Below are 24,541 nucleotides of genomic sequence, written 5' to 3'. Positions count from 1 at the left end.
ATTTTCTTTACGAGAATTAGTTTTTTGTGTTGTTGTTACCCCGTGCTCTCCACAGCAACAACAGCAATAATAATTGAAAAACTAAACTGAACTGATCTGATCTGAAACTAAACTAAAGTAAAGTCAACGCCAGGCGAAAACGTTAATGAAATGAAAGCAACAACAATGATAAAGATTTTTCAAAATTTTCTAAAGAGATTTGTTGTTTTATTGAGTTGATGATTTTATTTTTTATTCGTTGTTGTAGTTGTTGTTATTGTTGCTGTCTAAATCCGTGTCACATTCGTGGTCGCGCGTTTAATTTTTTCGAATAAAATCTCTATGTTTTTCTTGATTTTTTTTTGTTCATTTATACCTAAACTTTTTTTTGTTGCCGGTATTCGCCTTTGGATCTGTGAGCAACAGTACGTGAGTGTTTTCAGTCGCTTAAAGTCGAATGGTACGAACGAACGAACAAATAAAGAGCTGTCTGTTGCCCACTATAAATTTTTTTTAAAAAGAAAATTAGAACAAAAAGACATTAAGAAAATTAGAAAAAATAATATATACTATACATATATTGAAAAAGAAAACTGTTATTGTTGATAATTGAGCAAACATTTTAGTACATGGCATCATCATCACCAATACCACCACCACCTCGACTACTACTATCACCACAACCTCCACCAATATCATCACTAAAAAACATCTTTCATCCTTTTTGCGTAATTGTGTGTCTCTATACTAAGTACTACAATACTTATGCAATCAAATAGAAAAATTTAAAATAAAAAATTAAAAAAAAGTTAAAAAATAACAAAAGATTTTAAAGTTAATAAAGTTTTTACAGAAAGAAAAACCAACAATAAAAGCCGCCCAAAACCACCTTCGATTAGCGCAACTTTTCACTAAATTACAGGTAAACGATTAAAAAAAAAACTAAAGAAAATATAAACAAATCAAAAGCAAAACAAAAGTAAATAAAAAAACCCACCGAAAGAGAAACCGAGGAGTAACAACTCGTCGAAGTGTTTATTAGATAGAGATGCCAAACTACCGCAATAAAAATCGTAATCGTAACAAAAATAAACAACGTAATAAACAACAACAGCAGCAACAGCAGCAAAAACAAAAGGAAGAAAATTGTAAAAAAGAGTCTGAAGAGCCAACAACTGCACCCACTACCGGCCACGAAACACCATCATCTCCTCTCACTGCCACCGAAGTGACAAACGCCACTGCAGTTTCCTCGGAGAATAATGTTGCAGAAGACGTTGACACATCCGCCACCAACAAATCTAATGAGTTTGATGTATGTGAAAATGTGCCATCATTAAAAAAAGTACCAGACGTCACCACTGCAACTACTGGCACAGAGACAGAAGAGACCAGAGACAAGACAACTGAAACGACGACAGCAACGAATGACACAGTTTTGAATGAACCATCACAGTGCGATAATAAAAGTATAAATAATCACGGTGTAAATACAAATGACAACATGGGCAATGAAAAATCTAAAATTATCGACCATCAAAGGGATATTTCCATAGAGGAGAACACCACCACTCAAGCATCATCAACAGCCACAGATGTTCCCCCAATCTCGCCTAGTACGTGTGCCCTAGGTAAGGTTATTGTACATAGAATAGTTTGTGAAGATTCTAATAGTGTTAACACAACTAAAGAGCCAACAGCTGTAAATCTTGATGAATCTACAGAAGCAGCGGCCACAGATAAATCTGAAAATGAAATGCCATTTAAAGTTATAATTCATAAAATCCTAACGGAACCAGAAACCGGAGAGGAAAATAGTCAGTCAACAAATCAAACTGTTAACATGGTAGAACAGACTCAACAACAAGTTAAAATAATAGTACACAAAGTGGAAACACCAGAAGAAGACATCGACAAATCAATTAATTATTCTCCATCAGATGAAAACGATTCTCCACAACAACAAGTTAAAACTGTTGTACACAAAGTGGACACAACAAATGCACACTCCCAGCAACATGAAGTTAAGGTTATAGTACACAAAGTGGTCACACCAGATAATGATAATGATGACACTAAAGCAAACTTTGAACCACACCAACACCAAACCCAACCCCTACAGCAACAAGCCAAAGTTATTGTACATCAAGTTCTTCTAGAAGATAAAGATATTGATGATGAACCCCAGATAACCTCACCCACAATGAGAGAACCATTAGCATCTATAGCCAAAAGCACAACATCTGCTGTACGCATTGTAGAAGTCAGTGATGAAAGTTTAAGTGATTTGGAGGAATTGAGATCACCAGTCATTAGTGAGGCGGAATCTTCCATGGAATATTGTGATGATATTCAAAAAGTGGCCGATTCTATAACAGAAGTGTCATCATCCTCATCTTCCTCCTCCTCCTCCTCCACCTCAACTCAAAAGCAATCACGCAAACAGAAGCGCATTGCCTTGGAGCATCACTTTTTGCCACAAATGTTGAATCCACGTTTCCTGGACAGCATTTCCGAAGAGAATAGTGAGTTAAGCGATAATTCCGAAAATCCCTTGTCCAGATCAGCTTCAAATGATAGTGCTACTAACTGTCCCACCGAAGGTAAAGTTCCGAAACTAAACGCTAAATATCCCAAAAGTTCTTTGGACTTTTCCAAATCCCACAAACAACAGTCTACTACTAACAGAAAATCCAAGGTCATACGAGAAGAACCGATGGCTGTAGCTGTGGCAGCACGTCTGCAAGATGCTCCCGATGCCGATGAAAGCTGCAGCACAGTGCGCAGTTGTATGTCGCCGGAGGCCGAAGCAGCCGAGGTTGTTTTCATTTCAAATTCCGCCTCCAGCAGCATGTCCGATTTACATGACATGGAATTGTTTGAAAATGTGCATACATCTGCGCCCGAATACGATTTGGATACTGATTTAAGTGATATTATAAACAAACCAGTGACAGAAGACATCTGCTTTGAGTCACTGACATCATCAGCATCAACATCATCGCCCTCGCCATCACCATCAGCATTCACTGCCAAAATACCACAACAACAACAACAGTTGCCGGAATTTTGCGCAAATCAATATAACAATAATCAAACAATAAATAACAGTAAACATATAAACAACAATAATACTCCTCAAACACCATACACTACGTCTGCAACAGCCACCAACACCACTACCACCAGCATCAACATCAACACCACTAAAACAAGATCATTAGCTGAAACAATAACAACAAAACCTAAAGCAAATTCAAATACAAATACAGATTCCAAATCAGATTCAATATTGTTATTATCATCATCTACATCATCGTCACCTGCAAATGAGCAACTTGTTTTTGCCCAGATCGAAGAGCAAATTTCATCGGCGCTCTCTTCCATTAATGAAGTCGCTTCACAAAACACAACCACAACAATACCAACAACAACATCAATAACATCATCATCATTATCATCATCGTCGTCGTCTTCAACGAAAATTCATACAAATCTCTCAAACACTCAAAAATTGCCTGTCACAACAACATCAACAACGGCCGCCACTAGAACACCAGAAAATAGTTGTGAAGAATCGTTTAATACAAATAGTAGTAGTAGTTTATGTGCGGGTAATAACGCGAAAACAACACGGGTTTTTTCACAAGACGTAAATATGAATACGGTTCGCGATTTAATAATTAATAACAACAATAATAACAATAATAATAGTAACGCTAATGACAATACGGTAAAATTACACGGTAATAGTGAAAATAGTGCTACAAACGGTTATGTGAAATTAAGCTACAATAATAGCAACACATTTACTCCTATTCCTCCGCCTAGAGGTTCTGCGCCACCACCTCCCATACCTCCTCCTTCTCAAGAACACCACCAAGAACAAAGCCACGATGAATGTGATAATTCCATAGCCTCTGCTCTCTCTCTTCCCTCTACCTCTATCACTACCTCTGCATCCAACTCTGCTTTACCTTTGCTTCAGAAACATGTCGACTACCACAATTCCCATACACAATCACAGCATGAATATCCCAAGGGCCTAAATAGTGCTTTAAGTCTCCTCACTTCCTCTGTACCACGACAGGAATCCATGGATTCCCATTGTTCAGACAGTACCAACTTTAGTCAGTGTACTGCTATTAACGTGGCTCCTGATCAAAGCAGTGATTCAGTTCAAACATCCTCAATTTCAGATCTCAAAACTAATACAACCGAACACTGTGAGCAATCAGACGATAGTTCTGGTTCAGCTGCGGATCCCAAAAAGTTAAGATTACTGTGTGCCGAAACATTAGCCACCTTCCCGTACGGTGATGCGGTTCTTGAAGAACTAGCTACCGTTGCTCAAAATATTGGAGAAGCTCGTGCTGTAAATGCGGTAAAATCCGAAAACAATATGCCTTATCCTCTGCCGGAACTGCCACATATAGATGATTTGCAATTATCGCTAAAGGTGGGTAAATCTCCGCCTGAAAGACCAGAACCTCCGCAACAAGATCAATCTTGGCTCGGAGTGCCCACCAACAATGATCCCAAGGTATTAGTATGTCTCTCACCCTCCCAACGTTCCTATATACAACATAAACCTGAACAGAAACCCGACGATTTGCTCGATGCCCATCAAAAGTTTGTGGAACGTCGCGGCTATCATGAATACACCAAGGAACAGTTAGATATCTTGGAAAGAGAAAAGTTGGCCGAACAACAGTTGCTACAAACTGCAGCAATGATGAAAAAATTACGTAAAAGTATAACGCCACCTCCCCCACAGATACCACCTCCACCCGTGCCGGTCAAGTCAAGTGAAACAGCATCGAAAGCACAAAACCTCTCTAAACGAACGGTCACTACAACCACAATAACCCATACACAGAAACCAAACGATGACGTAAACTTGGCTAATGATAATGAGCAAATACCAGCACCATCTAACGGAGAAAACAATGGAGAAGAGAACAAACATCGCTTATTATCTATTATACAAGATACTAGCGAATTAAATGCCAATAAACAAATACACTCAGTATCATCTTCAGCATCATCGTTTGAAAATAACTCAAGGCAAACAACAAACGGCGTCAGTGCTCCATCTACCGAACAGGTACCAACAACAGCAACATCAACATTAAACAACGGCACGCCAAACAACTCGTACCAATTTCCTCATCTCTCCGAACACAAAGGATCTGGAATCATGCAAAGTGTCGAAACAACACTGGGTCAGATGTTCCCTACAATGGGATCTTCAAACATCTTTGATCACGAACACAAACGTTTCTCCAACATTGAATCTTCGAATACTGATCCTTTTTGCAGTCAAATCATGAATATACAGCCTAAAAGATATTCCAGCGTGGAAACACACAGCTATGAAACACAAAAACGCATTGAAAATGGTAAAGTAGTTCAGGACTTTTCAACTTCGAAACATGAAAGCAAAACTTCGGGAGACAAACCAAATGAAGTCACTGGTTTCCCTTTGAAAACACCATTGTCTCAGGAAAGTAATAGCTTTTTGCGTTCAGGTAAAGAACAAGATATTCATAATAATTCACAAGCAGCACAGCACATAGATGACCAAGAAATTATGTCAGCTTTAAATTTAAACAAACACTCGTCAGATATTGAAAGAAAACAACAAACGGCAACACAAAAGGAAACAACAATAAAAACCACTACAACAGAAACTTCTCAAAATAATGCTAATGGCGAGAACAAGAGTGCGAAGACAGATGAAAAAGATCTAACAAGAAAACAAGAACCAGAGAATACCATTTTAAAGAGGGGAATACAAGACACTTACGAAGAATTTAGGCAACGTGCCAAAGCAGCTGCTGATGCTGCCTCCACGCTACCATCACTTAACTCGCCAGCAGTAGCAGCAACGACAGCGAAAGTAACCTCGAATGGGGATACTAATGGTGAAATGATTTCGTCAACTACAACAACAACCGAACACAAAAAGCAAACAACAACACTCAGCCACGACCATGAAAAGTTATTCAAAGAATTTGATGACCTTTCCAAACAATTGCACAGAGAACTGGAAACGGGTAAAGCCGAAAGGGAGCAACGCGAAAAATCAGCCTCAATGTTCGATTTGAATAGAGTTCATATGAGACAAAAACATCAAATAGAGGAATTCAATAAGAGCAGACATGGTCACCTTAAAGAATTGGAGCAAGAAATTGAAAGATCAATGAAATCTCGTTCTATGACATTTAAAAAACCACAGGATATGGTAGACCACCAAACCGGAAGAACTTATCAAATACCCATACACATTGAAAATGGCAACAATACGTCACCACCAACAGCAGCAACAACCGCAAAGCCCTCAAATACTTATGAGGAAGCTCCACCGGTACCAGAACCTCCTAAAACCTATCAAATACCAATACAAATAGAGAATTCCAACTCTTCATACCTGGACGATGCTCGTTTCCGCAGAGCAGAATCAATGTTTAATCTGGGTGACGACATGCATCAACGACAACGTACGTACAGCAACCAAACGCAGTTCCAAAGAGCTGATGATGATTGGTCTAAATATGCCAGTGACTTGGGTTCTTCGGAAAATATTGCACGTCCATTTGCCAAGGAAGTTGAAATATGTTATCAACGAAGACCAGGAGGAATTCGAGCACCACGTCTTTCGGCCTCAACAAATGATTTATACTTTAACAATCAACACTCATATGATCAGTATAATGCCTACAATGTTAGGAGGCATCATGCCCCCATGTTGAATAGAGCACCTGAGCACAGCAGACCTAAATTCGGTAGCTGTTATTCTATGATCGAAAGAGATCCTAATCCGAAATATATTAGCACTACCACAAGACGAGGTGTCTCGCCTGGTCCACAACCATCAGGTTTCTTCCCATTGGATGGGTGTCATGTAAGAGAAGAAGATATGCGCCAAAGACGCGCCTCTTTGCCTCGGGAAATACATGAACAACAATTGAAGTATATCTTAAACAAAGAAGAGGAACTGCGCACAGAATTTGAACGTTTGCAAACTGAACGCAGACGTTTAATGGAGGAGGCACAAAGAGCTCAAGCTATGCAGATGCCTCAAACACCAACATCACCAAACACACCAACATCGCCCATGACACGACCCCTACGTGATCACTTCAGGTCAACTCAAAAGTTACCTACTCTTTCCGAAGATGAGGTATTTAGACAGCAAATGGCGGAGGAATGGATGAACAAGGTGGCGGAACGTGAAGAGCGTAGATTGCAGAATATTATTAAAATTTCGAAAATTCATGAAGATGAGGAATCCTCAAGACACAAGGCCAATATGGAGGAGGAGTTTTTGAGTCGCGTTAAGGAGAGGCGCCACAAGTTGGCCATGCCGGCCGACAGTGACTGGGAATCGGGTGCAGAATCACAACCAACTACTCAAGCCCAGCTCAGTGAGGCTGAAGATGTACCGCCCGTTAAGTTTATTGAGGGCGAGAAGGAGGCCAGCCTACGTCGTTTGCCACGGCATTTACGTGAATTTGCTAAATTCTCCAATCATCAGAAAGAGGATATCGAAGGTGGTCATCGCGAAGAGCATCAAGAAGAAGAACGTTCCGAAGAAACCACCGATAATTCGGTTAGCAGAGCTTTCAAAAAATCATCGGTGGTTAAGACAGTGAAAACGTTGCGCGCTCCCATGCTACCAGAAAACGGCGGACACGGTGAGTCCTTTGACAAAACAGAGACATCCCAAAAAGCTTCAGCTTCAGCAAGCTCATGTTGTAACACCAACGCCACTATTAATAACAATGACAAAGAAACTACACAAAACTCACAATCAGAATCAGATTCATACCTTTTAACTGGTGTTGGTAGCGTCTTGGGTACAGCTGTGGTATTAGGGTTGTCCGCTTGGACGGCTTGGAGAAGATTCACCTAAAACACATTTATTATAATTAAAACACACAACCGACCCCCTCCCCCACCCCTTACACACACATCTCACAATGTTTCATAAATTATTATTTCTGTATTGTATATGGTGCTGTAAACAGTTATTAAATCCTTTCTCATCACTCTCATTATCCTTTTCGTAATGGTGTTTGTGTACCTTAACATGTTTGTAGCTCTCTTTATCTCCATACATTTACATACAAAAAGTATATTATTCTTTTTTCTAATCACCATTATTTAATGTATATCCCTATAACTATCTATAATCACATTTAATTTTGTGCCTCACGAACCTGGTGTATGTATATTTTTGATTTTGATTATTCTCACATCCATGACATTTCCTTTGTGTGTGCGTGTGTGTGTTTGTGTATATGTATGCACTTATCCTATTTAGAATATTACTTTTTTTGTTTTCTCTCTCTATCTCTCCACTACCTTTGCCGGGATTTTTGTGCTGCCTATTTAGAGAACGATACCGAAGATTATAGAAACGATAACGATAACTACGATGATGATGTAAACAGTCATGGCTATGATGTCTCCACATCAAATTCGAACACTTTCGATACACTTTCAAATTTCTCCACTAGTTTACCAAGTTCTTCAGAATATTTAACACAGTTTCCGGGCTCATTCGATGAGATGTTTGGCAAATCACCATTTCGTAGCCGGATATTTGAAGAATTTAATAATTATTGGCGTAACTTTCATAACACAGGCAACAACTTTTAAAACAAGAGCACAATAATTAGTAAACAATTCCTTAAAGTTATAAAAAAAACACCAAGAATGATACCAAAACCATGACAGGAATTAATTACAAAACAACACTACTACTAAATACAATTTATTTATACTACAATACTAATTTACACTATTCCTACTATTTGTTGCTCTCTTTTTTAACCATTTTATGAACATTTTTAAAATTTAAACAAACAAAAATTATTAATTTACCTTAACAAAAATTAAAAAAAAACCTATTTTATATATTTTATTTATCTAGTGTATTTTGTTAAATTTGTGAACTGTGAATTGTTACCAAAATTCTTTTAAAAAAAATATATAAAAAAAATTTAGTTTAAACTTAGTTTAAATATTAACCCCCTCAAAATTTATTAAACAAAAAAAAAACAAACAATTAATTAATTATTTTATTTATGTATGTGCAATCAATGTTATTTTGATCATAGAATCGAAACATTTGTATTGTTTTTTTCAAAAACCTTATTTATGGATTATTAAATAATAAAAACTGTAGTTTGTTCTAACTTGAAAACCAAAACAAATTGTTGAACGTTTTTATTTTCTGTTGCGTTTATTATAATTTTTTATTTTTTATTTTAATTTGTTATTTGATTTAAAAAAAATAAAAGCTTTGCATGATGATGATGATGACATTTTGATAACATACTACAATTAAATGCATAACTGAGTTTAGTTTAAGTAAATGCTGCACTCCCTCTTTCTCTTTCTCTCTCCCACAAACACTTTATGTACTCATATATAGAGTATTGTACTTATTATTATTGTGTTTGTGTGATGTGCAGTAAGTACATGGTTGTACAATTAAGTACTACATGTGTGATTAAATGTAGACTTATTTAATTTTACTCAGAACTCACAGACAATTTATTAATTTTAAACAGATGTGAGAAAAAAATCAAAGTCGGCGCAACATTGATTAATTGAGATTGCATCTTTGACGTTCAAATTCAAAGAAATGTTTGTTGCTTTTGGAACAATAACTTCCACTGAAATGGACATTTATTTGACATGAACTCAAATGTGTACTTAATAAAGTGCTCCAAAACATTTGTGTGAATTTGAATTGATTATTTAAATGCAAATGTTTATGCGAAAAAATATAATAATAATCGTTAAGCATTAAACCGGACCTTAAGGTTCTGAATTCTGATTTTTTTTGTTATAAAATTAGTTAGAAACTTTTAACACTAGACTACACCATTTCCAATTGTATTTCAGAAGTTTCTAATTGAATTTCAGAAATTTCCAATTATATTTCAGAAATTTCTAATTATATTTCAGAAAATTCCAGTTATATTTCAGAATTTTTTAATTGTATTTCAGAAATTTCCATTTATATTTCACAACTTTGTATTGTATAATATTGTAATTTTCCAAATGTATTTCAGAAATTTCCATTTATATTCCAGAAGTTTTAATTTATACTTAAAAATTTTGTAATTGTATTTTAGAATTTTCCAATTATATTTCAGAAATTTGTATTAGTATTTCAGAAATTACCATTGGTATAGCTATTAGAATTTTCTGAACAAATGGATATTTCTGAAATACAATTGGAAAATTGTGAAAAACAATTAGAAATTTTTGAATTACAATTGGAAAATTCTGAAATACAAATTGAAAATTCTGAAATACAAATTGAAAATTCTGAAATACAAATGGAAAATTCTAAAATATAATTGGAAATTTCTGAAACTCAATTGGAAATTTTTGAAATTCAATTAGAAAATTCTGAAATACAATAGAAAATTTCTGAAATTGAATTAGAAAGTTCTGAAATATAATTGGAAATTTCTGAAATTCAATAAAAAAATTCTGAAATATTATTGAAAATTTCTGAAATTCAATTAGAAAATTCTGAAATACAATTGGAAATTTCTGAAAATGAATTAGAAAATTCTGAATATAATTGGCAATTTCTGAAATTGAATTAGAAAATTCTGAAATATAATTGAAAATTTCTGAAATTCAATTAAAAAATTCTGAAATGTAAGTGGAAATTTCTGAAATTGAATAAAAAATTCTGAAATAAAATTTGGAAATTTCTGAAATTCAATAAGAAAATTCTGAAATGTAATTGGAAATTTTTTAAATTCAATTGAAATTTTCTGAAATAAAATTGGAAATGGTGTAGTTTCTCTTTTTTTTTTTAAAAAAACATTGTTAAACTAATTCACTTAATTTAAAGGCCTAATTCAGAAACACGAAGGAAAACTATTCTCAAATTTTTCTATGAAAATCACTAAGTTTTTAAATAATTTTTGAGTGTTTTTCATACAAAAAAAAATAAAATTCCTTTCGGGTTTCTGAATGAAGCCCTAAGTTTAGCTCTTTGAGTTTTTATTAAGGATATTTGACATGATAAAAAACAATATTTGGAGCAATTTCTTTACTAACTTAGCGTTGTCTGCCATTTAGATTCATCATATTTCGTGAAAAATCGAACAAGTTCTGTCAATATTTTATTTGAAAAACTAAAGTTTTTTGCTGCTGCTCCGCTAACGTTATTCTATAAATAATTCGAAATTAAAAAATACATTTTTTAATTTTTATAATTGAGTTTATTGAAATCTAACCCCCTGTCTATACCTGATACATTTTTATCATGATAAACGTCGTATCATGGTTGTCAAGATACAAAATTATCAGGTATGGTCTCCATTTATTAGTATTATTGCTTCGTTATGACAAAATTGTTAGTGCTTTTGCTCAGTCAACTTTGGCTTGACAACAAACGTCATTAATTAATTAATGACAATTTTATATTTATCATAACAATTGTTATGATAAATATTTGACAAGTATAGACAGTGGGAAAAGAATTTTAAATATAATTGAATATCAACTATGTCAACTTATTTTTAATTTTTGTAAATTTACAGCCTGTCACGTAGAGAAAACACATATAGCGGAAACTCTCCTGTCAAAGACCTAACTCAGTTGTCAAAAACCTAAGTGGTGAGAATGTATTAGTAAAAAAAAGTATGTGAAAACAAAAACAACACTAGTATGTGTAACTTTTTTGAGTAAATTTTTTGTTAGCGTTTTTTCGAGTTTCCGCTCTATGTTCTCTGTGGCCTGGCACAAGATGTCGAATGAAAAATGAGTCGAAAGTATTTTAAAAACTGAGTGTTTTTCATACAACATACAACAGGCTGTTAATTTTGGACGAAAATACCATTATCATTGAAACACCGTTATGGAAATACCAGGAAAACCGTTACCGCTAAAATACCCTTACAGAAATAATCCAAAATATCGTTACCTTTTTACCGTTTCGTGGTTTTTATTCTCTCAGATAATTTACATTATATAGCAAAGAGCAAAACTAAGATTTTTGAATTTGTTAAACAAAATGGAGTTCTGAAAACGACTTTAAAAAATTTATGGTTTTTCACCGATTCCCCTAGGGAACGACTCATATAAGACTTTTGGACTTTTGACAAAACAACTTAAGTGGAATTTTCAAATTTTTCAGGATAGTGTAAAAGAAGAACTTTATTATTTGTCTCAAAAATTATACAAAAAAAATCTCTCTCTGAAAAGCTTTCCTGAAAAATTTGAAAATTCCACTTAAGTTGTTTTGTCAAAAGTCTACATAATATAGTCCTACAATAAAAAATTTCCCAAAATATTGAAATTTATTTTATTGTAGTGGTCTGAAGCACTCAGTATAGATTACGCTTTCATTGTAATGAGAAATTGTAAAAACATTTCCAAACTTTAGAACCGATCCAATAAGTGTTTCGAGAACATTTTTATGGAGTTATGAGTAGTCTAGGGTTTAAGAAAAAATAAAATGAATTCTCTTTTATATGCTATATTAAATATTTATCTATTTTGTGGGAACCTGAGCAAATAAAGTCGATTTGAATAAAATTTTGTAGTAATCAAAATTTGTTTTGTGAAGAGAAACTTTTATTTTTGAGACACAAAGATCGGAAAATCTCCTGTCAAAGACCTAACTCAGTTGTCAAAAACCTAAGTTTATAAAAAAACAACATTCGTATGTGAAACTTGTTTGAGTTTTTTTTTAATTTTCCGATCTTTGTGTATTTATCTAAGTGATACAAATGTCGAATACATAATATTAATTCATGCCTTTCGAAAACTTTCATATCATATCTAGATAGTTAATCCTTTCTTTAAAACACAAATCTAAAAACTTGAAAAATTGACAAATGGAATTTTATAATAGAATAAATTTTAATGTAAGTTGGGAAAATCGACTTCATATGTATGCACGAGTATTTTATGAAGAATATTTGATAAAATTCTAGTAACAGATTCATTCTCAGTTTAGGGCATCAACCAGTCGTTGTTTATCAAATTGAAACTCTTTAATTTTTATCTTATTTAGTGTACGTTTGTGTGTTTATTTTAAAAATACTTCTCTGTTTTATTTCAAAAAGTGGGTTATGACATGAGACTGCACTTGGATTTGGTTTTCTGTGGCTGAGATTCATTTAATGATAATAAAGGGAAATTTTCATTAAATGGCACTCAAGAATTTATTTGTTTGTTTTACTTAACAGATGGTCCATAATAAAAGCCACAAATAAAAAATAAACTATAAAAAAATTATGATCTAAATGGAGTAAATTTAACCCTAGAATTGTAATATATTTTTGTATAACAAAAAGAAACTAAGAAATTGAAAAAAATTTAAAAAGTGGCCATTGCAAAAAAGTTCTATGGGACATTTACAGGGTTAAATATTGATATAAAAATAATAATGTTTATTAAACAATGGAATGCATTATTTTAAAAATAAACCAACAAAAATAATTTGGCAATGACAACTGATGGCAGAGCACAAAAATACGACACAAATACAAAACATTTTTAGAATTTTGACACATAAAAACTACATGTTTGTAATTAAATGGCACACCATTTCCAATTTGAAATTCTTAACTCTTAAACCAATTGAGAAATCAAAATTAAATATTGAATATTGAATGAGAAAATTTAAAACTCTGGCTGTTTAATTGGAAATGGTTATTGAGTGTGTGTTTAAAAATTAAATTCCTTTAAAAAAAAATATTTTTTATTTACATTTCCAAAGTATGTAATTTCTAGTGTTAATTTCTGCTTACTTTTATTTGGTTTTTCCAAATGTAGATACCAAATTACATTATCATAAGCCCAGAGCCTATCAAATACCCAACCGTCCTCGAGAACCTCACTTGACTGATCAACGTATTCAACGGAGAACTAATAAACAAACACGATTTGCTGTCACTACGAATCGTCGCAGCTGGTCTGAAAGCGATCTATTGCAGGAAATCGATAAAGATCTTAAGTTGGCTAAAGGATTTTTATTTCAAGATGGTGGGTGAGAAATATTTAAAAAAGTAACCCAATCCTAGTAGTGTCTATCTGTTTAATCCTTTCCAGAATTAAACTCAATTTGGTTGTAATGCATGTTATTTGCACAGAAAATTCTAAATTTATTTCCTGTTGTTTTTTAAAGCTAAAACTGTCTTTCTACTGCAACCTTGTATGTTTTTTTGAAATTATGTAAAAATTGTGATCCCAGTAATGTATTTAAAAACAAAGAATTTTAAGTGAGAGTGATCTCCAATGATTTCAAAATTGTTAAATTACGATTTTTTTAGATTTACAGTATTTTAATGAAAATTAAACAAAATTTTTACTTTCATTTAAATTGAATAAATTATAAAATAAATTCTTGAATTTGCTTGAACTAATTTGAATAAATTTTAATCACAATTATTGAAATAAGTCAGACAACTTTAAAAGCATAACATAAAAAGTAGCATTTAATGTTTATATGTATAAATTAAATGCTTTTTCAATACTTTTGCAAAATTTACTTAAGAGTAGAAACATAAGCTTGCGGAAAAGAAAGATGTTGTATTTTATATATAAAGTTTTGACAACATAAAACTCAGACGGAATTTGCACCAAATTTCATTTCGATTTCTCAAAAGCTCTCATCTTTTCACTTTATACATATATCAGTTAGAGCGACCAATATCGGACAAAAATATTTTTGAAGTCCAATTTTTTTTTTTTGATTAAATAATAAAAAAAAATAAACAAAAATCTTAAGAAACATTTAGATTTCTGAATAAATAGCAAACAACCGAACTGCTATCGCCTCAATTCTGTTTAAACACTTGTTTGATTTAGCCTAAAAATATGCTTTACATTTTAAACAATAAAAAGCAATGCATATTTACAACTTGAACTAAATTAAATTTCAAATAAATACAAATTTTAAATACATAATCCACCAATATTTCTCCAAAATAAATTAATTAACAAGGTCAAATATTTCACTGTTTACATTTTTCCTTATTAAATAGTTTAATATGTGTAATTATTATATTATTAGAAACTATTTGAATTATGTATTTTATATTTTGTTGATTTTGTTTCCCGCCTTTTTTTCACACGTTCTAAAAGCACACAGATTTATTATGATGAATATTTCACTAAATTAGATTGGCAGCTAGCTCACTATTGTTATAGAGCCCTATACATTTCTCTTTAGATCAGTCGAATTGTTTTCAACATCTTATGCTCGCTGAAAAATCAACGAGTTCTCATAAATTTCAACATAAATTATTGGCGCATTATTTCATTCATTATCAAAAAAAATGTTTAGCAACATTGTATCGATGATTGATAGTTGCCAGATTAGAATTTTCATTCAACATCTTTTCTGAAAACAACAGGTTTTCATTAATAATAATCAGAAACAGTTGGCCGTGGTTTTAACGAAAAGTTCATTAAATAATACATCAATTGAAATAAATAATTCACCATATTTAAAATGAATTAAATGTATGTTTCCATATCAATTAAAATTGAATTAATTAGTTTCTCTTTCATCTTATTTGTCACTTTATATCCATCACCAAGGACAACTATTGTGGCAAGATATTAAATTTGTTACACCTGAGTTTTTCTATATGAATTAAACATTTGGAAAGGTGAAATTATAATACCATTGCAACATATTTAAATTTTGCTTCTTTTTACTTTCAAACAGTACAGGGTGCATTCCACTGAAGTGTTATTTTAAGTTACAAAAGTTTGTAATTTATTCAAAGGATTGGCCATTGTTAGCTATGGCCTTTTCACATCTTTCTGGCAACATATGAATTCCGAGCCGAAAGAGTTGCTCATCTTTTGAGGCCAGGAAAAAATCAAGCCAATTACAGATAGTCTGTTCCAAAGTGAAGCTTATCCCAGAGAGAGCGTTCTGATTCGATCGAAACAAATAGTAGTCGGACGGAGCAAGGTCTGGACTATAAGGTGGGTGAGGTAAAACTTCCCAACCACTTAATTTTAAATAATTTTTATCAGGTAAATCGCTTTCATGTCTGCCCCCATATTCTGGGCTTTTCAGCTGGCCAGATTTGAGCAACTCATAATAGATAGGACCCTTTTGCTCCCACCAAATACAGAGCATTACCTTAGCGCCATAGATATTTGGCTTGGGTGTCGGTTCGGCTGGTTGGCCGGGCTTCATATACGATCTCTTATGCTTTAGGTTATAGAAATGGATCCATTTTTAATCGCAAGTTGTGAATAGGTGCAAACTCATCTTTCAAGGTCTCTCGGCTTCAATTCCTATGGTACCCAATTTCCCTGCTTTTGAATGAATCCAGCTGCTTGCAAAATTTTGAAATTGCCTTAGCGTTTTGGTGTCAATTTGGCTGGTTGGCCGGGCTTCACTTAAGCTACGGGTTATCGTAATGGATCCATTTTCCATTGCCAATAATGATTCGGTGCAAAAGTTATTTTATTTTGCAGAGTTTAAACATAATTTCGGGCATGCAAAATCATCTTTCAAGGTCTCTCGGCTTCAAACGGTTTGAAATTGCTGCTTGAGTAGCTCCCAATGATTTTTTAACTTTTGTTGGGTTTGACAACAATCTTCGTGGAGTAATGCCACCAATTCTTGGTCTTCAAACTTTTTTGGCTGGACTGGGAGATCTTAGTTTTCCGTGTCAAACTCATCGCTTCTGAACAGGACAAACCATCGCACTTTAAAACCGATGAAACACATTCACCATAAGCTTCGGTGTGCTTCAGCGGCACCTTTTTTCTCTGTGCTTGCTCTCCCTAACGGAAATTAAAATATCCCAATTTTGTTTTCTTTAAACAAAATAAAAAAATCAAATGGTGTTAAATAACACAATTTAGGAGAGTATACGACCTGGAAATCTCTCATACTGTAATTTCATTGCTTCACGGACAAAAAAAACAACATGTCGTCTACATCAACACACAGAGAAAATAGATTCGTAATAGCAACCGAATTTGTTGCCAATCGAATGATTCTGCCTTAGTGACCGAATTTCGCAGTTGGGGCTACACAATTTTAGAAGTGGTAACAAAAGTTTGGTTGCTTCAACCGAAATTCTTCTTTATCCACTGATTAGCTAGAACCGTAAAATTCTATGTGTGCAACCGAATCTGTTTTCTCTGTGTAGCATTCAAATTTAGGTTGAAACAACTTGTAAAGATTCCGAGCACCAGTAACAGTGTGGTCGAATTATGCCTCTAGCCAAAATTCCGCATCAAACAATGACACTTTGAGGTTACATTTGTTTTTCCAGAATCACATATGGTTTCGCAAATGTGGCAATTTACTAATAAAAAAGTCACCAAGGTGAAAATCTGTTTCATCGCAATATTTCTGAAATATTGATCAATGATGAAAATCATTCTCAGTCAAATAAGTTTTTAATGTTTGGCAACACTTTGCAGTAAAATTGGTGGCAAATTCAAATCTTGAGTAAATTTTGGGATACAACTGTATTCTAAATATTTTATCCCTATTATATTTTATCCCGAAATATTTGAAATGTCCCTAATAAATTTCTGTTCTCACAAGCGTTTTATAATCCCTTACTTTTGGGTTAAATCTTCTAGACTGGCATACCCGCATTAGCTTCAAATTATTTTTTATTTCTACAGCTGAGAAGCAGTGACATAGACTGATGCCAAACTTTAGAAAATAACATCATTTGCCGAAAACCCTTTATTATTTTTGGCTTCCACACATGTTCATTAAGAGATTAATAGTGGGTGTATTTTTTAATTATTTTTGTTTTTCAAACATTGGGCAGGCAGACTTCTAAATCTCCTCTCTTTTATTCAACGAAATTTGTTGTTCTACTAGATCGGTCAGAATGAAATAAAAACAGAAAATTATATAGCAAAATACATTCATACATGACCAAAAATCCATTTAGTTTTTCATTTGTTTACATTAAAAATTAAAATTTGTTCTCTTTTTTTTTAAAAAAAAAAATGTTGTTATTGGTTTTGTACTTTTCAACAATGAGAATGAATGGTTCTATGTCGACTATTTACTCAGTTGTATGATGGCAGGCGGTGGAGATGACGATGATAATTTGATGGTGGGTAATATGGTGGTGAAAAACAATTTCATTTGAATATTTTTGTTTTTTAGATTTCGTTTTGAAATTTTCAAGAAAAAAAAAAACAAAAAACGAAAAAAACTTAAACCGAACAAGTTGAGTGTCGGACGTAAAAGCGTACAGAGTGTTTTGCAGGTTCCTTGTTCTTCTTTTTGTGTTTCTTTCTGTGTGTTTTTTCAGTCTGCGAAAATATGGGACAGGGTTAGTTAGAAAATTAATAGAAAAACAAAAAAAATAAAAAACATATATATTAATTATTGTAGCCAAAAATCTTATAAAATAAATGAAAACATTAATTATGATCGACATTATTAAATAATAATAATTTGTTGTTCTTTAATAAATGATGAAAATCATGAAATATAAGTGTCATATATTCGTTTGTCTTGACTTGTGAGAAATTTGTTTCAACAATCGAAAATATTTGTATACAAAATTTTACAGAAAAGGCTCAATCACCCAGTATGTTTGCACCGAAATTCAAGGCCAAGGCTCCCACAGGAACAGGTAAATTCAAATACAATTCAAATTAAACGTCAAATGTCCAACATAAAACAACATTGTTTCAACTGTCATTTACTCCATAAATGTCTTAAAGTTTTCGAAATCTTTATGTTTTTATGTCTTTTATTGTTCTAGTTGTAGTAAATCATCATAGGGTTGGTTTTAGTTTTCAAAATTTATTCTCTATGGGTGTTGTGTTTCCATTTACATTATGACATTATGACATTTGTTTTTCAGAATCGTAAGCAGCCTTTTTTAAGTGTTTCTATTGAAAATATACCATCTATAGATATCTATACAATTTCATTTCATTAAATTTCTGTTTATTGTAAAGTTTAAAAACTAAAATTTTTTGGACTCTATTTTTAGTCTTCATTTCTTTCTATAAGTTTTCTCTAAGTTTTCATATCATTATTTTGTTTAATATTCAAAATCTATTCTATGTGAATTTGTGTGTTTCCAACTCGTATTCATTTGTTGTATTGTATTTTAATTCATTTGTTATTTTCGTGTTTTTCATTCCATTTGGTTTTTTTGTTTTTTTTTTATTAAATTTATTTTCTCTATGGACTCCATAAAACAACTATATTTAAAACAAACCAAAAAACCATCATCAGCAAAAAATAGTGTTTGTTAAAAATTCACAAAATTTCAATAAATTCTTTAGGTCTTGTCCATCACTCTTCTCTATTGTATTGTGTTTGATTTGATATTTTTAAATACATGTGTAGATATTCTTCATCTAATAAACTTTGCTAAAATGAGTGATTAGATCAGTCATATAAAAAAAATGTTTATGTCAAATTTGTGAAAAGAAAAAAAAAAAGTTTTTTTTAATTCATTTATAAATTTTATGAGCTTTCAAATTGTATTTTGTTGGAAAATTTATTAGCTGGTGAATACAATAACAACTTGCTAAACAGATTTTCAATTTAAAATTCTAAATAAAAAGTATTATCATAAACAGGTTGTTCTTTTTGAATAAAATAAAAAAAATATGACTAAAAAGGAGAATTTAGAAATTACTTAATAAAAACTTAAAATTGTATTGAAAAAAAAACAGATTTCGAGTTTTATAATTTATTGGTTTTAAATAAAATTATTAAAATAATCACAAAGTTGATGCTTTCTCATTTGTGGGGAGAGACATGAAACTTTAGCCAGCAAAAACTGGCATTTCCAAGTAATGAGTTAAAATGCTAATACTCACCACACTTCACCACTTACACAGTAGAATTTTAACACGATTGTGTCATTACATATGTCATTACTTTCGTATCGCTAAAACTAGTTACAAGTAACGACTTATATAACTCATTCAAATGTCTATTAAATAATCAGTTTTATATCAAATAAAAAATGCAGACGGTATGTTATAATCATTGTAAGTTGGATATATAGTAATTTCAAGTCGATGCCAAGTTGTTTGGAGTAAAATCCGTCTTGTAACTCTCTTTGCCTTTTCTAGTGGGTAGAACACACAGTGGTTTAGAATCATTTTATTTTGGAAATAATTCGGTAGTTTGTAAACGATTGGAGATATAACAATGAAATTTTACACAGTCAGAGCTGAGGTGTTTCCGAATTCATTTGTACAGGGTGGACCATTTAAAATTTTAAATTTTAATAGGCTATAAAAAAAGTACTGATTATCCGATCAACCTATTTTTTCAGTACAACGCACTATGGCCGAAAAAAAACAAAGTAGCGGCAAAAACTATTTCCCGACAAGCTAGACACTCCAAATTTGGTATGCAGTCTTCTACTGTCAAACTATTCGATTTGAGTAAAAATGGGCGGTCAACGCCCCCTTTTTTGTAATGGGCCGCCCATAAGGGGGATTTTCGAAAAAAAATAATGCTTACTCTCTAAAACTCCCCCTTTATAATTTGATAGATAAATTTCTATAAACCTTAGACAAAATTACGAAAGTCGTATCAGTTTTTTCGTGGGGCTCCCATATGAACTTACCTTTTGCAAAAGCATCATTATGTCGTGAGTTTGCAACTATTTGCAAAGGTTGTTATCCACGGGAGTTCTACTCCACAAAAGACAATAATACTATTCACAATTTCACAAAAAAGATGACCCATTAAAAACATCAAAATAAGTTCTAAATACAAACATTTACGAAATATCTTTACAACCGTACAAAGAGCGTGTATTTTTACACCTCGAGTAATAGAATCCATATTCAAAGATTTATTTTATTGAAATAATAATAAATAAAATGAATTAGAATATATATATATATATTATCAGCATTTTATGCTTAATTATGGGTTGTCAACTGTCATTATTTGTATCTATTTTTTCTTTCCAATATGTTAAAAATATGATGTTGGAAAATCGACTTTTTGCCGCAAAATTTGGAAATACTGCAATAGTGCAACGCAACCATCGGTATTTTACGCACTGTTTTTGAAAATCGAATGATCAGCCGAAATTCTGATGTCAATTGGCCGCCTCGGAGCTCTGATTTGAACGCTTTTGATTATTTTCTGTGGGGAGTAATTAAGTTTAAAGGATTCTTATTCTATGGGTCATTTCAAGAAACTTTGTCGAAGAAACCATAATTAAAATATTAATTTAGAACCCCCGGATTTCATTATGAGAAAATCAAATATTCCTGAATTTTCACAACAATTTCGTAAATTTTCCCCAAAAAGAGGCGATAAAATCCAAAAAAAAATTTTGAAAGCGCCCTCTGGTGGTACTGAAAAATAATACACATACACATTTGACTTGAGGAAAATAAATTATCTTTTGTATCGATACTTGAATATTTTGGAAAAATATCTATTTTGCAAAATCCGGGGGCTCGAAATTCATTTTTAATGCTGGATTTTTTTTTAAATGTTTAACTTTTGTTTTGTAACTTCTTTTGTAAAATATAAATTTATTCAAAGTATTGGCCATTGTTAGCTATGACCTTTTCCCATCTTTCTGGCAACATATGGATTTCGAGCCAAAGAACTGCTCATCTTTTGAGGCCAAGAACGAATCAAACCAATTTCAGATATTCTGTTCCAAAGTGAAGCGTATTCCACAGAGAGCGTTCTACAGCGATCGAAATAAATCGTAGTCGGACGGGGCACGGTCGGGACTATAAGGCGGTTGAGGCAAAACTTTCCAGCCACTTCATTCTAAATACTTTTGAATAGGTATTGCAATATGAGAATATTACGGTTTCATATTCTGGCCATTTTTCGGCCAATATTCGTTACAAACGAATTAGTTGCATTCGGTATAGGTTCCCTGTGATGGTCTGGGCATATTTCAGCAGCTTATAATAGATAGGACCCTTTTGCTCCCACCAAATACGGAGCATTACCTTAGCGCCATGGATATTTGGCTTTGGTGTCGATTCGGCTGGTTGGCCGCGACCTCATATTCGAATGGCTGTCTCCATAAAGTAATTAAAACCATATTTTTTTTTAAAATTTTAATCTATTTTCTATGTTATTTGGGATTTGGATCCATTTTTCATCGTAAACTTCGGACATGCAAAATCGACTTACAAAGTCTCTCGGCTTCAATTCGTATGGTACCCCATTTTCCTAGCTTTTAGATGAATTAAGCTGGTCGCAAACGTTTTAAAATTCTGCTCAAGTAGCTTCCAATGATTTTGCAAGCTCTTGGTGAGTTTGACAACAATCTTCATGGAGTAATGTCTCCAATTCTTAGTCTTCAAACTTGTTTGGCTGGCCAAGGTGATCTTTGACTTCCGTGTCAAAATCACGGTGTGTTTCAGCGGCACTTTTTTCAAATTAAAGAAGTAAAGCAAAACTTCCCGCGTATGAAACACTGTTCGTAGAAAACCCGTATTCAAAGATACGCCACTTGTTATAAATCCCGCATTTTTAAGTTATACAACCAATACCATTTACTTCTCTTGGAAGGCAAGTCCCATTATATACTTTGTTTCAATTGTCTATGAAATTCCTTTAATTTCATATCTATATTGTCTATGTACATGACATAGTAATCAAGATACAGTTAGAAATAGGTAAACTAATTCGATCGAGGTAGTCGATCGATGTAGTCGATCTTGGTTTCTATCTCAGTCATTTGTATGCTGATTTTTCTCGATTTTCATGTTTGTAAATTATTTGGGATCTTCGGGTAGTTTATTTCAACAGACAAACGGACATCACTTTATAGGGTCGCAAATATATGTATGCCCATGTTGTTTTAAATTCTGCTGTTGAAGGATTAAAGTTATACAACTTTGGCGAACTTTTCAGAATGTGTATATTTATTTTGATTAGTTTTATTGCAGCAGAAAAATACTACAAAATTAAATTTTTGCCAACAATTGCGTTTTCCTGATATGCGCTTTTATAACTTTAATTTGACAACTTTATTCAGAGACTTTAAAGCAAACACTAATTAATAAACTAAAGGTGGAGGCATAGGTAGGTCAGTTAGCTAAGTATTACACAATTTGCATAATAGATAGTAGAGATTTATGAAAGACAGACAGCACTTTAATAGCATGGCAATACAAATTGAATTTTTTTTTTCAAAATTAAAAAAGTAGACTTTTATATAATTACTTGTGTAACATTAAAAGCAACATCAATTTCAATTTCTTTTTCTTGCCAATTTTAAATTTAAAAATTTACTTTTCTAAAACACTCTAATACAACCTACTGTATATTGCATATACACTATTTTTATCGTACACTCCCCATTCCTACTGACTATTTTCCAATATTGTCCAATACAGTGTTTGTTTGTTTTTGTATTTTGTATTTAGTAATATGGAAAATCTATTAATACCCCAAAATACAAACAAGCACACATAATAAAAAAATCTATTAATATTTAAAAAGAAAATAGATTTTTGAAAACACACAAAACATAAATTGGAATCTAACAATAAATTCAACTAAATACGTGTAAAGAACAAAAAAAGTTAAAAGCGTCCAGTCCAGACAGCATACAAAAACAACTATTAAGTCCACTGTGATTGAAATGAACCTTTTCGGTGAGTTTGTGTAGCCAGAACAGCAGAGAACGAACGAACACACCTTGTCCACACCTTAAGTGATGAACCATGTGGATGAAATAGTTTTTCACTGGCAAAAAAAACTTAAAAAAAGACTGAATGAATACAATTTAAAAAAAGAATAATTTACAAAAACACACACACATACACTTTCGCATACATTCGCAAACGAGAGAAATTCTAAAGCGAATAATTTTACGATTGATTTGTTTTCAAAATGATTGTTATACATTTCGATAGATTGACAGAAAATATGTTAGTTGTTACACTCAAATATTAGCAATTGGTAAAAATGAGCAAATTTTCCATTTATTAAGGGAATAGAAAGAACAAATTAAATGGAATTAGTTCGATTCCTTTCGCGGCGCGAACATATGTAATCAGATGATTTCAAGAAAAAATTAGCAGGTTACGAAAAACGTAACCTGCAAATTTTTGCATGAAATCTGCTGATTACAAATGGCCGCGCCCGAATGGAATTGAAAATCGAGTTTTTGTATGAAATTTTGTAATTTTTAATTCTTAATGGCTTTCCAAATCAAACAATAGAAAGTTTTTAGTGTAAATCATGGAAAATTGCGGAAATGTGAAATGCGAAATGTTGTATTATTACTTTAAAGTTTGTTTGAAGGCTTAAAATTGGGGCGAGGCGAAGTCCGCCGGGTCCGCTAGTTTTATATATTTTGTGATTTTTTAAAATTTTTAGCTTTTATTGTGAAACATTTGTGCAATAAAAATATATTCAAAGTATTGGCCATTGTTAGCTATGTCCGAGCCAAAAGAACTGCTCCTCTTTTGAGGCCAATAACGAATCAAGCCAATATCGGATACTCAGTTCTAAAGTGAAGCCTATACCAGAGAGAGCGTTCAGCATCGATCGAAACAAATAGTAGTCGGACGGGGCAAGGTCTAG

At 32.6% G+C, this 24,541-nt stretch overlaps 1 protein-coding gene across 22 annotated transcripts in view; it reads left to right on the top strand.

The window, feature by feature from the left end:
- CAP (Cbl-associated protein) overlaps positions 1-24,541 on the top strand; it is a 91,710-nt gene that overhangs the window by 26,275 nt on the left and 40,894 nt on the right. For 8 of the 22 annotated variants that reach the window (XM_065513991.1, XM_065513990.1, XM_065513997.1 and 5 more), the window contains exons 2-5: positions 815-3,725; positions 4,179-7,679; positions 13,807-14,016; positions 18,555-18,617. In XM_065513991.1, coding sequence (XP_065370063.1) covers positions 1,028-3,725; positions 4,179-7,679; positions 13,807-14,016; positions 18,555-18,617 — 6,472 coding nt within the window. In that variant the 5' untranslated portion in view covers positions 815-1,027. Of the gene's footprint in view, positions 1-814; positions 3,726-4,178; positions 7,680-13,806; positions 14,017-18,175; positions 18,312-18,554; positions 18,618-24,541 lie in introns of those variants that run through there. The other 14 variants (XM_065514003.1, XM_065514000.1, XM_065513999.1 and 11 more) reach the window with 10 other exon arrangements.

The sequence above is a fragment of the Calliphora vicina genome, chromosome 5, assembly GCF_958450345.1.
Source record: "Calliphora vicina chromosome 5, idCalVici1.1, whole genome shotgun sequence".
NCBI classification, from domain to species: Eukaryota; Metazoa; Arthropoda; class Insecta; order Diptera; family Calliphoridae; genus Calliphora; species Calliphora vicina.
This window is presented reverse-complemented; position numbering and strand designations above follow the sequence as displayed.